Raw genomic sequence first — 14,687 nt, forward strand, 5'->3', positions numbered from 1 at the left:
GATCCACAAAGAATTCGAAAACAAACCCAGATGTGACCTGTTGCCACAAGAAAAGGGCAACCAATGAAGAACAAACACCATTGCAACTACACCCCATATTTATGTTGATTAATTTTCCCTTTTGTACTTTAACTATTTGAAATGTCTTTATTGTTTTGGAACTTATGTGAGTGTAATGTTTACTGTTAATTTATTATTGTTAATTTCACTTTCGTTTATTATCTACTTCACTTGCTTTGCAAATGTTAACATATGTTTCCCATGCCAATAAAGCCCCTTGAATTGAAATTGAGAGGCAACAAGCAGAGAGGCAGGACGGAGAGAGAGAGAGAGAGAGGCAGGGCGCAGAGAGAGAGAGAGGCAGGGCAGAGAGAGAGAGGCAGGATGGAGAGAGAGAGAGAGGCAGGGCGGAGAGAGAGAGGCAGGGCGGAGAGAGAGAGAGAGAGAGAGGCAGGGCGGAGAGAGAGAGAGAGAGGCAGGGCGGAGAGAGAGAGAGGCAGGGCAGAGAGAGAGAGGCAGGGCAGAGAGAGAGAGAGAGGGGCAGGGCGGAGAGAGAGAGGGGCAGGGCGGAGAGAGAGAGAGAGAGGCAGGGCGGAGAGAGAGAGAGAGGCAGGGCAGAGAGAGAGAGGCAGGGCAGAGAGAGAGAGAGAGGGGCAGGGCGGAGAGAGAGAGGGGCAGTGCGGAGAGAGAGAGGGGCAGGGCGGAGAGAGAGAGAGGCAGGGCGGAGAGAGAGAGAGGCAGGGCGGAGAGAGAGAGAGGCAGGGCGGAGAGAGAGAGAGGCAGGGTGGAGAGAGAGAGGCAGGGCGGAGAGAGAGAGAGGCAGGGCGGAGAGAGAGAGAGGCAGGGCGGAGAGAGAGAGAGGCAGGGCGGAGAGAGAGAGGCAGGGCGGAGAGAGAGAGAGGCAGGGCGGAGAGAGAGAGAGGCAGGGCGGAGAGAGAGAGAGAGGCAGGGCGGAGAGAGAGAGAAGCAGGACGAAGAGTTTAAAAATGATTTATTAAACCACCAATAAGAGAAAAACAGTGACAAACCCTGTTCACTGAACAATAGGAAAAGAAAATACATTGTTTTTACAAAAACATTTTTACAAACGTTAGGGTGCAACGGAGACGTCATCATAATGTTATTTGGTGTATGGGTCCTCTCTCGTCATTATTAAGCCGTTAGATAGCTGGGCCCCGATGTCTCATTCGTCTCAGGGTACAAGTGTTGATCTAGGATCAGTTTTGCCTTTTAGAACACAATGAATAAGATTATATGGACAGGTTGGGTCCTGGTCCTAGATCAGCTCTCCTACTCAGACGCTTGACACACTGCCCCTAAACAGTGTGCTTTAACACGAGCAGAAACTGGGGGAGGATGATTCAAGATACACTTCCTGACTGAGATTATTTTTTTATAAGATTAATACATGTAACATAAATTAGGTCATAATTAGCTCATCCCCATCAGCTGGTAATAAAACAATATAAAAAGTAAATAAAAACAGAATAGGAGGGTATCAGGGTTGGGGTCAGTTTCATTTGAATTCCTGTCAATTCAGGAAGTACAGCGAAATTCCAATTCCACCTCTCCTCAATGCTTTTCAATGAGGATCATGTGGAATTGGAATGCGATTCAGTTTCTGAACTGACTGGAATCTAAATGGGACTGACCCCAACCCTGGAGGGTACATCACCTTACTGTTTAACTGTCCTGTCTAGCATCCGCTGGTGGTTATGGACAACATCACATCTTACACAGGGCCAACAGTGTGCTGTATGTGTGCAGGGTTTTGTTCCAGCCCACCACTAAAAAAACACATGAAACTATTCTTCATGAATTAGTTGAATCAGCACAGCAGGTGTTTTAGTGCTGGGCGGGTGCAAAACCCCGCAACACATCCCTGTACAATACGCTCATCCATAATAACCCTGGCTACTCTGCATGGGAGCCTCTGAACACATACTAGATTCTCCCCCCTTTACGTTGTATGGACCAGGGTTGTATTCATTAGTGCACACCGTAGCAAAACATTTTGAAACGGAAATCCAAAACAAGCGTTCAGGTAGACCCCATATGACCCCTAACCTCCATATGACCCCCTAACCTCCATATGACCCCCTAACCTCCATATGACCCCTAACCTCCATATGACCCCCTAACCTCCATATGACCCCCTAACCTCCATATGACCCCTAACCGCCATATGACCCCTAACCTCCATATGACCCCCTAACCTCCATATGACCCCTAATCTCCATATGACCCCTAACCTCCATATGACCACTAACCTCCATATGACCCCTAACCTCCATTTGACCCCTAACCTCCATATGACCCCTAACCTCCATATGACCCCCTAACCTCCATATGACCCCCTAACCTCCATATGACCCCCTAACCTCCATATGACTCTGTTATCAATGTTAGTAGTGATGATTAATCTAAAGCTGACCAGGTTTCAAGAGAAAAACTTCTGCCAACAAACTCTGGGCTTTGGCTGAGTTCAGTTCTGTTCAGTCCAGTGTGGCTTCAGTGGGGGGGGGGGGTGGGGGACAGAGGTGTGTCTAGTCCCTACGGTGAAGGGAGGATGGGATGGAGGACAGAGGGAACAGAGGTGTGTCTAGTCCCTACGGTGAAGGGAGGATGGGATGGAGGACAGAGGGAACAGAGGTGTGTCTAGTCCCTACGGTGAAGGGAGGATGGGATGGAGGACAGAGGGAACAGAGGTGTGTCTAGTCCCTACGGTGAAGGGAGGATGGGATGGAGGGCAGAAGCCAGGAAGTGGTTCCTCTCCGTCAGGCTTTCCCTTCCCAGGCGTCGTCTCTCTGTTTAGCTGCCAGACGCTTCTGCTCTGAAAGACAGGACAGACAGGTTGATAGGAGAGCAGATCAATACTACTAGTAGTAGTCAATACTATCATAAAGACAAAGACTAGTTCCACTTTAAAGGAGCAACATGTAATATATTAGCCATCGTTTCTTCACGGTTTTGTGAAAGACACTTAGAGAAGTTCCAAAAGGCTCAGCACTGCCTCTTCCCGTATCATTATCCAAAACACATCTGTCGCACGGACGTGAAGAAACGTGTTGCTGATGTTTTTGTCTTAAACAAGAAACATAACAGCCAGACTGGCTAGTCGCGGTAAAAAAATATCTACATTCGCAAGCGTTGGAAAAGTATGTTTCTCTCTCGTGGAGTTGTATTCCTTTGCTGGTTCTGGTATGTCATGTTTCTCGTGGAGTTGTATTCCTTTGCTGGTTCTGGTATGTCATGTTTCTCTCTCGTGGAGTTGTATTCCTTTGCTGGTTCTGGTACGTCATGTTTCTCGTGGAGTTGTATTCCTTTGCTGGTTCTGGTATGTCATGTTTCTCTCTCGTGGAGTTGTATTCCTCTGCTGGTTCTGGTATGTCATGTTTCTCTCTCGTGGAGTTGTATTCCTTTGCTGGTTCTGGTACGTCATGTTTCTCGTGGAGTTGTATTCCTTTGCTGGTTCTGGTATGTCATGTTTCTCGTGGAGTTGTATTCCTTTGCTGGTTCTGGTATGTCATGTTTCTCGTGGAGTTGTATTCCTTTGCTGGTTCTGGTATGTCATGTTTCTCGTGGAGTTGTATTCCTTTGCTGGTACTGGTATGTCATGTTTCTCGTGGAGTTGTATTCCTTTGCTGGTACTGGTATGTCATGTTTCTCGTGGAGTTGTATTCCTTTGCTGGCTCTGGTACGTCATGTTTCTCGTGGAGTTGTATTCCTTTGCTGGTTCTGGTATGTCATGTTTCTCGTGGAGTTGTATTCCTTTGCTGGTTCTGGTATGTCATGTTTCTCTCTCGTGGAGTTGTATTCCTTTGCTGGTTCTGGTATGTCATGTTTCTCTCTCGTGGAGTTGTATTCCTTTGCTGGTTCTGGTATGTCATGTTTCTCGTGGAGTTGTATTCCTCTGCTGGTTCTGGTACGTCATGTTTCTCGTGGAGTTGTATTCCTTTGCTGGTTCTGGTATGTCATGTTTCTCTCTCGGTGGAGTTGTATTCCTTTGCTGGTTCTGGTATGTCATGTTTCTCTCTCGTGGAGTTGTATTCCTTTGCTGGTTCTGGTATGTCATGTTTCTCTCGTGGAGTTGTATTCCTCTGCTGGTTCTGCTACGTCATGTTTCTCTCTCGTGGAGTTGTATTCCTTTGCTGGTTCTGGTATGTCATGTTTCTCTCTCGTGGAGTTGTATTCCTCTGCTGGTTCTGGTATGTCATGTTTCTCGTGGAGTTGTATTCCTTTGCTGGTTCTGGTATGTCATGTTTCTCGTGGAGTTGTATTCCTTTGCTGGTACTGGTATGTCATGTTTCTCGTGGAGTTGTATTCCTTTGCTGTGTCATGACGTTGCCTGCGTGGGTATAGCAAACCCCATCCCCCTCTCCCTGCCTCCCCCTTTGCTCCTTCAACCCATGCTGTGATCACAGAGAGACGTTGTAAATTCCTGAGGATCTCCTCATGGCTAAACAGTATTAAGAGAGAGGGTAAACTTTCAGGATAAAGGAATTCTCTTCCACCTCACAGAACTTGAGGTACGAACAGATTTCATGTTCCGGAAAAAGTATTAAAGGCCGGTGGGGAGTCCAGCTATTAACATGTCCATTGGTCACCATGTGAGAAACTCAGGAGAGACTGTGGGACCACATTACCATACCGCTGTTTATATAATAACCTCAGATATGAGGTTAACATCTGTTTGTTGTATAAAATGAATGAGTGAGTATGATACTGTTTGTATAATTGTGTAATATGATTTTGAACTGTTTAATTAAGGAAAATACAACTCCCGGTTGTATTTGAACTAAATCCAAGGACCGCCCCTGAGCCAGTTGGGTCAGAGACCATGGGACCACCCCTCTCTGCTATCTGAATAAAAGCCAACTCTTAAGAAATTACCCCAGACCATGTTTCTCTCAATCACGAGAGGACAAAGGTTTGAGAACAGACTGCTGAATCTTTTAACCATCCCACGTGGTTAAAACTCTTATACGAATCATAACAAGTCTTTGATATTGACTTCTAGTCTGCAGCTAGGAATTCGGTATCATTGAACGCGAAGAAAGACAACCGCCGAAACATCCATTCTATTACGAATGACATTCTGAACATTCCACTACCAAAACGAACTTCTCTCCAACGACCAAGGACACACACACTGGACGTAACTATATATATATTGATTGCAATTGTTCCCGAATGAGTGAGCGTTCATGTGTAAGGATTAGCATGTCAATTGTTATAATTATGGACTCTGTAGTGAATTCTTAGTCGAACGCAACTTTCCCTTTGTCTAACAGCCGCCATGCCGGTTTAGCCCACTAGGGCATATTCCTTCCACCATTTCATGTAACTATTTTAAGTTTGTTTGTTTATGCATTTCTGTGAATTAATTAGTTAGTAATAAATAAATGATTTAAGACAATTGATGTATGGATGACTCATAGTGAAGACTGGGTTCGTGCAGATCAGCGATTTACGACGTTTGGAATGAGACTGACGTAAGGTAGAGTAAATGAATCATTAATGAGAGGACTATTGATCAGATATTAAAATATCTGAAAGGTTATATTGGGAAATAATAACCTTGTAATCTAATAACTTTCCCTGGTGCACTCGAATTCATAGTTAATTAGTTACGCTATTACTCAAGTGGTCGCGTAATCCCTAATTATAGGAATCTATGATAAAAACTATAAATCTTCAATTTAACGATACCAAAGACACGACAGCTGGTACTGGTATGTCATGTTTCTCTCTCGTGGAGTTGTATTCCTCTGCTGGTTCTGGTATGTCATGTTTCTCGTGGAGTTGTATTCCTCTGCTGGTTCTGGTATGTCATGTTTCTCTCTCGTGGAGTTGTATTCCTTTGCTGGTTCTGGTATGTCATGTTTCTCTCTCGTGGAGTTGTATTCCTTTGCTGGTTCTGGTATGTCATGTTTCTCTCTCGTGGAGTTGTATTCCTTTGCTGGTTCTGGTATGTCATGTCTCTCTCTCGTGGAGTTGTATTCCTTTGCTGGTTCTGGTATGTCATGTTTCTCGTGGAGTTGTATTCCTTTGCTGGTTCTGGTATGTCATGTTTCTCGTGGAGTTGTATTCCTTTGCTGGTTCTGGTATGTCATGTTTCTCTCTCGTGGAGTTGTATTCCTTTGCTGGTTCTGGTATGTCATGTTTCTCTCTCGTGGAGTTGTATTCCTTTGCTGGTTCTGGTATGTCATGTTTCTCTCTCGTGGAGTTGTATTCCTTTGCTGGTTCTGGTATGTCATGTCTCTCTCTCGTGGAGTTGTATTCCTTTGCTGGTTCTGGTACGTCATGTTTCTCGTGGAGTTGTATTCCTTTGCTGGTTCTGGTATGTCATGTTTCTCTCTCGTGGACTTGTATTCCTCTGCTGGTTCTGGTATGTCATGTTTCTCTCTCGTGGAGTTGTATTCCTTTGCTGGTTCTGGTACGTCATGTACATTAGACGCTAGTTACAAGATGAAATGTTCCATGTATAACCTTTAAGTCAGCAGAGACAACAGCTCCACATCTCCATGGTAACAGGTGTGTAACTGACAGACACACAGGCCATGTTCATGTCTTTAAATGTCAACTGTAAAGTCGTTTTTTGTCTGTAATGTATTTTTCATGATGTGTCCGACCCCAGTAAGACTAGTCGTCTCCATTGGTGTCGGCTAACGGGGATCCTAATGAATCTAATCACCACACTGAAGTACACATAGAATATACAACTTATATGATGACGTCTACTGTATGAATCATAGATGACTGTATATGATTACAGGATGTTACTGTATAAAAAGCACATCCCACCTTATAATAATATCTTTTTGGGGTTGAAAATATGTATTTTTTGGTTGAAAATATGTCTTTTTTGGTTGAAAATACGTATTTTAGGGGTTGAAAAGAGATATTTTCAATGTGTTGTGCTCCCTGGGCACCAGGGGGAGGGAGCGCTAGTTATCTAGAACAATCTAAACAGAGCTTCACACAGACACATAATGTCTATGATCACATATCGACCTGTTCACCTGAGAACAGAAGAGTTATCCAGGCCAGAAAACAAAGTCAGTTCCATAAGCAGCCACCCGTCTGTCTCCCTCCCGACCAGGTGAATGTCTACTCCCTTATTGGTGCCACTTGTTAAATCCACTTCAGTGTAGATGAAGGGGAGGAGACAGAAATCCTTCTGTAACCTAAGCTTTGAGACATGGATTGTGTTTGTGTGTCATTCAGAGGGTGAATGGGCAAGACAACATATTTAAGTGACTTTGGTAGTAGGTGCCAACTGCACCAGAGAGACTGGTCCTCCTGGCTGGATGTGTCCACTTATAAATCCTCTGGGAGGGGAAATAACACCAGAGAGACTGGTCCTCCTGACTGAATGTGTCCACTTATAAATCCTCTGGGAGGGGAAATAACACCAGAGAGATTGGTCCTCCAGGCTGAATGTGTCCACTTATAAATCCTCTAGGAGGGGAAATAACACCAGAGAGACTGGTCCTCCTGGCTGGATGTGTCCACTTATAAATCCTCTGGGAGGGGAAATAACACCAGAGAGACTGGTCCTCCAGGCTGAATGTGTCCACTTATAAATCCTCTGGGAGGGGAAATAACACCAGAGTGACTGGTCCTCCTGGCTGAATGTGTCCACTTATAAATCCTCTGGGAGGGGAAATAACACCAGGGAAATTATAGAGTAGAGGTTCTGCCCGGCAACACAGGGCGTGAGGAGAACTCAAGGAAACTTTTAGCTAGAGAGACGGGAGAGTGTGTGTGTCAGCTGTCTAACCAGAAACCAAACCTCTCAGGACTCTCACACACACACACACACACACACACACACACACACACACACACACACACACACACACACACACACACACACACGTCTCCTCTCTCTCTCAGTGAAAGAAGAGGTCACCACCAGCAAACATCTATAGTTGTCAGTTCTTCCTGACAATCTGTTCTATATTTGTATCTCGTCAGGACACTACTTTCTCCCCAATAGCTGGTCTTTGGAAGAAAGGCTACACTTAAAACAACATGACTGGCAGCTATTTCCAGGACGACGTGCAGTGTGTGTGTGTTTATAGAACACTAGAGAGCATTGTCCTCAGTCTCTCTGAGGCTGAGACTCTTCTTTGGGTTCATGGTCCTGAAAAGACATCACTGATAGAACACCACCCCCTAGTGGTAGCAACACTCTACGACAGCTTACTTCAATGATGTATATAAACCCTGAATTGCTGACGCTATGTGTTGGCTAACTACTTGCTTTGAAGCCCCCGGGCGGCCATGTTGGCCCTCCCCAGAGGGATCAGTCCTCCATAGGAATGAATGGAATTCCCAGAGGGATCAGTCCTCCATAGGAATGAATGGAATTCTACAATATTTTAATTAAATGTTTTCAAGGACAAAATTACACGTATTTAAATATTTTGTTGCTATATTAGGGACAGAAAGATTAGTACACTAATCTAAAAAACATTTTTATTCTATTCTTTTTATGTTCCTGTTTGAATAATCTAATTTAAAGGTATGCATTAAGGTTTCTGTAATAGATTCTGCTTGTCAGAAACTAATGTAGACATTAATAAATGCATTTCCATAGCTTCCAATATACAGTGGGGAGAACAAGTATTTGATACACTGCCGATTTTGCAGGTTTTCCTACTTACAAAGCATGTAGAGGTCTGTAATTTTTATCATAGGTACACTTCAACTGTGAGAGACAGAATCTAAAACAAAAATCCCGAAAATCACATTGTATGATTTTTAAGTAATTAATTTGCATTTTATTGCATGACATAAGTATTTGATACATCAGAAAAGCAGAACTTAATATTTGGTACAGAAACCTTTGTTTGCAATTACAGAGATCATACGTTTCCTGTAGTTCTTGACCAGGTTTGCACACACTGCAGCAGGGATTTTGGCCCACTCCTCCATACAGACCTTCTCCAGATCCTTCAGGTTTCGGGGCTGTCGCTGGGCAATACGGACTTTCAGCTCCCTCCAAAGATTTTCTATTGGGTTCAGGTCTGGAGACTGGCTAGGCCACTCCAGGACCTTGAGATACTTCTTACGGAGCCACTCCTTAGTTGCCCTGGCTGTGTGTTTCGGGTCGTTGTCATGCTGGAAGACCCAGCCACGACCCATCATCAATGCTCTTACTGAGGGAAGGAGGTTGTTGGCTAAGATCTCGCAATACATGGCCCCATCCATCCTCCCCTCAATACGGTGCAGTCGTCCTGTCCCCTTTGCATAAAATCATCCCCAAAGAATGATGTTTCCACCTCCATGCTTCACGGTTGGGATGGTGTTCTTGGGGTTGTACTCATCCTTCTTCTTCCTCCAAACACGGCGAGTGGAGTTTAGACCAAAAAGCTCTATTTTTGAATCATCAGACCACATGACCTTCTCCCATTCCTCCTCTGGATCATCCAGATGGTCATTGGCAAACTTCAGACGGGCCTGGACATGCGCCTGCTTGAGCAGGGGGACCTTGTGTGCGCTGCAGGATTTTAATCCATGACGGCGTAGTGTGTTACTAATGGTTTTCTTTGAGACTGTGGTCCCAGCTCTCTTCAGGTCATTGACCAGGTCCTGCCGTGTAGTTCTGGGCTGATCCCTCACCTTCCTCATGATCATTGATGCCCCACGAGGTGAGATCTTGCATGGAGCCCCAGACCGAGGGTGATTGACCATCATCTTGAACTTCTTCTATTTTCTTCTATTTTCTAATAATTGCGCCAACAGTTGTTGCCTTCTCACCAAGCTGCTTGCCTATTGTCCTGTAGCCCATCCCAGCCTTGTGCAGGTCTACAATTTTATCCCTGATGTCCTTACACAGCTCTCTGGTCTTGGCCATTGTGGAGAGGTTGGAGTCTGTTTGATTGAGTGTGTGGACAGGTGTCTTTTATACAGGTAACGAGTTCAAACAGGTGCAGTTAATACAGGTAATGAGTGGAGAACAGGAGGGCTTCTTAAAGAAAAACTAACAGGTCTGTGAGAGCCGGAATTCTTACTGGTTGGTAGGTGATCAAATACTTATGTCATGCAATAAAATGCAAATTAATTACTTAAAAATCATACAATGTGATTTTCTGGATTTTTGTTTTAGATTCCGTCTCTCACAGTTGAAGTGTACCTATGATAAAAATTACAGACCTCTACATGCTTTGTAAGTAGGAAAACCTGCAAAATTGGCAGTGTATCAAATACTTGTTCTCCCCACTGTATATATATTTTTACAATGCAGGAGTACCAAGACGGCTTTGCAGTGGCTTCCAAACAGCACCCCCTGTCAGTCACCCAGGGTTACCCCCATCATTGGTCGTACCCCATCAAAACCCCTTATTCTAAAAGAGTTTTAAAAAATAGATCTATAAACAACACCCCATAATTACAATGCAATTTTTTTTTACATTTTTGCAAATTGAATAAATTGATGATTTTTTGTTTTTATATATACACATTTTAGAAAAAGGCTGTAACGTAACAAAATGTTGAAAAAGTCAAGGGATCTGAATACTTTCTGAATGCACCGTAATGCTTCAAAATATGGTTAAAACGATCAGTCCGACGTCACGGATGGTTAAAACGATCAGTCCGACGTCACGGATGGTTAAAACGATCAGTCCGATGTCACGGATGGTTAAAACGATCAGTCCGACGTCACGGATGGTTAAAACGATCAGTCCGACGTCACGGATGGTTAAAACGATCAGTCCGACGTCACGGATGGTTAAAACGATCAGTCCGATGTCACGGATGGTTAAAACGATCAGTCCGACGTCACGGATGGTTAAAACGATCAGTCCGACGTCACGGATGGTTAAAACGATCAGTCCGATGTCACGGATGGTTAAAACGATCAGTCCGACGTCACGGATGGTTAAAACGATCAGTCCGACGTCACGGATGGTTAAAACGATCAGTCCGATGTCACGGATGGTTAAAACGATCAGTCCGATGTCACGGATGGTTAAAACGATCAGTCCGACGTCACGGATGGTTAAAACGATCAGTCCGACGTCACGGATGGTTAAAACGATCAGTCTGATGTCATGGATGGACAGTCCTTGCATAAATAGCTGTCTATGAATTGGAGAGTGGTTACATTTCTCAAGCCCCATCCCTCAGCCGTTTACTAAAACAAGTGGCGGGGTCACCTCTGTTGTTATTATTTCCTGAATTCCAGATTGCCCCTTTAAATCACGTACCTTTGGCATCTTGCAGTTTTTTTCTCTCTGCTTCACGGTGCTCTTTGCTCTGGGGACTCTTGACGCCCAGCGCCCCCATCACCAGCCTGCGGGCCAACACTGCACTGGTCTGGGGACGCTCCTTAGTAGGGAGCAGGTAGTCTGGAGGAGAGGGGGAGAGTGTTGAGGGAATGAAAGAGAAAGGGGGGGGGGAAAGAAAGTAAAAGAAAGCAAGGAAGAAGGACAAAGAATACACAACAGGTGACAAGCAATCAAGGAAGAGAATGAAATGGGGTGAAGGAGAGAGAATACAGGAGATATGAGAGAGAGAGAATACAGGAGAAATGAGAGAGAGAGAGAATACAGGAGAAATGAGAGAGAGAGAGAATACAGGAGAAATGAGAGAGAGAGAGAATACAGGAGAAATGAGAGAGAGAGAGAATACAGGAGAAATGAGAGAGAGAGAGAATACAGGAGAAATGAGAGAGAGAGAGAATACAGGAGAAATGAGAGAGAGAGAGAATACAGGAGAAATGAGAGAGAGAGAGAATACAGGAGAAATGAGAGAGAGAATACAGGAAATATGAGAGAGAGAATACAGGAGACAGACAGACAGACAGACAGAGGAAGAGAGAACAGGTCAAAAATGAAGGAGTTCCAGAAATAAAAAAAGGAGTCAGATGATGGAGGATAAAGGAAAGGATGGACAGATGAATGAAAGAGAGGATAGTCAGTACCTGAGCAGCTGCGAGCCTTGGCCCTGGTGGTGACGGAGGCTTTAGCCAGAGACCTGACCTTCAACAGCGGGTGCTTGGTCCTCAGAGCCTCCCGAGCTGACACACACACACACACACACACACACACACACACACACACACACACACACACACACACACACACACACACACACACACACACACACACACACACAAAGAGAGAGAGTTCAGTTGCTAAATGTTTAGCTCAGATGTTGACTTGAGTGTTGACTGAGAAGACAGCTAAGTCAGCTCCACTATTAAAACACGTTGACCACTACTTCATTTGACCATCCAAACACGTTCAGTAAAGTTTGACAGAAGAGAGACACGCTGTGTATGAAACATGTTCAGCTGTATCCCTCCCCTGTGGTCAGGTGTAGCTCACCTGTGATGAGGTGTGTGAATAAATGATTGTGTCGGAGAGAGCTACCAGAGTCTATGGCTTTTCCTTTCCTTTATAAAAGCTGTGTGACTCACCTGCTATGGGGCTGTTGAAGAGAGCCAGGGCGTGTGTATCGTCCACAAACTGGATGTCGAAGCCTCTCTGCCTACACACACACACACACACAAAAACAGCTTCAGCATCTCATCACCACCACATACTGTAGGCGGAGCGTCGGCTGCCCCTCGACGAGACGGAGCTTCGGCTGCCCCTCGACGAGACGGAGCGTCGCTGTGTATTGATAGGAACTAGGGTGGAATGAGATTTTACTGAACCTCAGGACTTGTAAAAAGACAGTAAAGGCTGGTACGTACTGGTAGGCCTGGAAGGATTTGACCAGGTCTTCAGTCTTAAACTCTGTGGGGAAGTCGTAGATTTCTATGATGTTAGACAGCTCATCCTCCCTGAGCTCAGTGTCATCGTCCCCCTCTCTCTCCTGATCCAAGCTGTAGTAGTCAAACCTGGCCTCCTGCACCGGCCGCTTCTTCCTGCCCTGCTTTATGGCCAGCTGAGAGAGAGGGGGGCAGAGAGGTGAGCGAGAGAGAGAGAGAGTGAGGGTGAGGGTGAACGAGAGAGAGGGTGAGCGAGACAGAGGGTGAGCGAGACAGAGGGTGAGCGAGACAGAGGGTGAGCGAGACAGAGGGTGAGCGAGACAGAGGGTGAGCGAGACAGAGGGTGAGCGAGACAGAGGGTGAGCGAGACAGAGGGTGAGCGAGAGAGAGGGTGAGCGAGACAGAGGGTGAGCGAGACAGAGGGTGAGCGAGAGAGAGGGTGAGCGAGAGAGAGGGTGAGCGAGAGAGGGTGAGCGAGAGAGGGTGAGCGAGAGAGAGAGAAAGAGAGGGTGAGTGAGAGATAGGGTGAGCGAAAGAGAGGGTGAGGGTGAGAGAGAGAGTGAGAAAGTGAGAGAGTAATTTTGCTTACTAGTCTCCTAACGATTTCCAACTATAGACAGGACAGTAGATGTGTAAATAACAGCATTGCAGCGATAGTACCACTAATAAGTAGCAAACGTGTAGCAGACATACACTGAGTGTTATAGCAGTATTCTAGGGATGCAGACAGAGAGAGAGACTCACCTCCTGACAGACAGGGACAGACACAGGTAGACAGACTCACCTCCTCAAATAGACATACAGACAGGCAGCCTCACCTCCTCTAGCACATGGGGGTCCAAACACTCTCCTTCGTCATCAAAGAGAGCATCCCAGCTCTCCTCCTCCTCCTCTTCCTGAGGGCCTGACTCTATCCCCTCCCGGGATCCCCCTTCTCTCTCAGACGGAGAACTCTTGCTCCCCGTCTCCAGTCGCGAACCCACATCTCCATCTCCTCCCTGGTTGGCTGTAGCAGCCTGTCCGTCATTCTGTGGCCCCGCGTCGCCTCCTCCTTCTTCTACCGTCTCCTCCAGTTTGGCCTCACCGTTTAGGACTCCATTCCCCTCTCCTCCCATCTTCCCTCCTTTGTCCTTTTTGTTCTTGGCATTCTTTCGGGCCTTGTCCGTGTAGCGAGGCCTGGGCTTTGGTTTGCCGTCTCCCTGGGTTTGGGCCTTATCTTTGGGGCCGTCCTGCTTCTTCTTGGGCTGGTTGAGGGGCTTGTCTGGCTTCTTGGAGCAGGACGCGGAGGGCTGGGGTTGGGCGCAGTCCTCTTGAGGTTGTTCCCCCTCCATCACCATACAACTGTCCTACATGGAAGAGAAAGGAGGAAGAACAAATCATTAAGGATTCATCCCAAATGGCACCCATTATACCTATGAAAGGTTCATTGAGTAGCTAGGCCCCTCTCTCCAATTCTCTTTAGTTAAGTCGCATAAGCACCCTCCGTCATTTAATAGCTAGCACGCATGCGCCATGGTACTTAGAACCATTCAAACTGTATGTACAAATCTTACACAACTATACTGTACTAAATTAAAAACAAGTCCAAACTGGTTAACTACATTCTCTGCTAATTCGTTGTCAGTAACGGGGTGTTTGAGTGATAAATTAGACTTGGCTGCGTTATGCAGCAGTATGCATCCAGTTTAACTAGCAATAACCCGAATACACCTAACACATAATGCACTGTAGAGCAAGACATTCTATACAATTATTTCCTTAAAATCTTAAACGTATAAGCATTAGTAAAATACCTTAATCTGTAGTTTATCACTTGGCTAGATATCAACCGAACAACAAACCGCCGGATGTTTAGAATTAGAAGGGGAAAAAACATACTGTCGCATGTATATGACGTAGTACTAAAATTGCTGCTGGTAGTTGTAGTTCTGTTGAAAAAAGACAAGTCATTGGT

The 14,687-nt window shown here is 45.5% G+C and overlaps 1 protein-coding gene across 6 annotated transcripts; it reads right to left on the reverse strand.

The window, feature by feature from the left end:
• Positions 1 to 974: 974 nt before the first annotated feature.
• Positions 975 to 14,668, reverse strand: r3hcc1l (R3H domain and coiled-coil containing 1-like). Of its 6 annotated transcripts, none has more exons than XM_071389806.1 (9): positions 14,527 to 14,634; positions 13,552 to 14,074; positions 12,716 to 12,909; positions 12,437 to 12,507; positions 11,939 to 12,034; positions 11,223 to 11,363; positions 2,382 to 2,833; positions 2,162 to 2,197; positions 975 to 2,067 (listed from the first exon to the last, which is right to left on the reverse strand). In XM_071389806.1, exons 1-7 carry the CDS (start codon positions 14,607 to 14,609, stop codon positions 2,778 to 2,780), a joined length of 1,164 nt encoding a protein of 387 aa, XP_071245907.1. In that variant the 5' UTR covers positions 14,610 to 14,634; the 3' UTR covers positions 975 to 2,067; positions 2,162 to 2,197; positions 2,382 to 2,777. The 6 variants fall into 6 exon arrangements, with proteins under 6 accessions (XP_071245907.1, XP_071245906.1, XP_071245909.1 ...); XM_071389805.1 differs by having other exon boundaries at positions 2,162 to 2,216; positions 2,307 to 2,833; XM_071389808.1 differs by lacking the exon at positions 2,162 to 2,197 and having other exon boundaries at positions 975 to 2,086; positions 2,307 to 2,833; positions 13,552 to 14,079; positions 14,527 to 14,668.
• Between the last annotated feature and the right edge of the window lie 19 nt (positions 14,669 to 14,687).

Source organism: Salvelinus alpinus, chromosome 2 (genome assembly GCF_045679555.1).
Source record: "Salvelinus alpinus chromosome 2, SLU_Salpinus.1, whole genome shotgun sequence".
In the NCBI taxonomy this organism is placed as follows: Eukaryota; Metazoa; Chordata; class Actinopteri; order Salmoniformes; family Salmonidae; genus Salvelinus; species Salvelinus alpinus.

Bases quoted from the DNA above. Each gene is read 5' to 3' on its own strand.
- r3hcc1l (XM_071389806.1), bottom strand. From the start codon at position 14,609: ATGTTTTTTCCCCTTCTAATTCTAAACATCCGGCGGTTTGTTGTTCGG. The intron at 12,035-12,436 runs GTGAGTCACACA...TGTGTGTGTCAG, and splicing joins CTTCAACAGCCCCATAGCAG to CTCGGGAGGCTCTGAGGACC. The intron at 11,364-11,938 runs GTACTGACTATC...CCTCTCCTCCAG, and splicing joins CAAGGCTCGCAGCTGCTCAG to ACTACCTGCTCCCTACTAAG.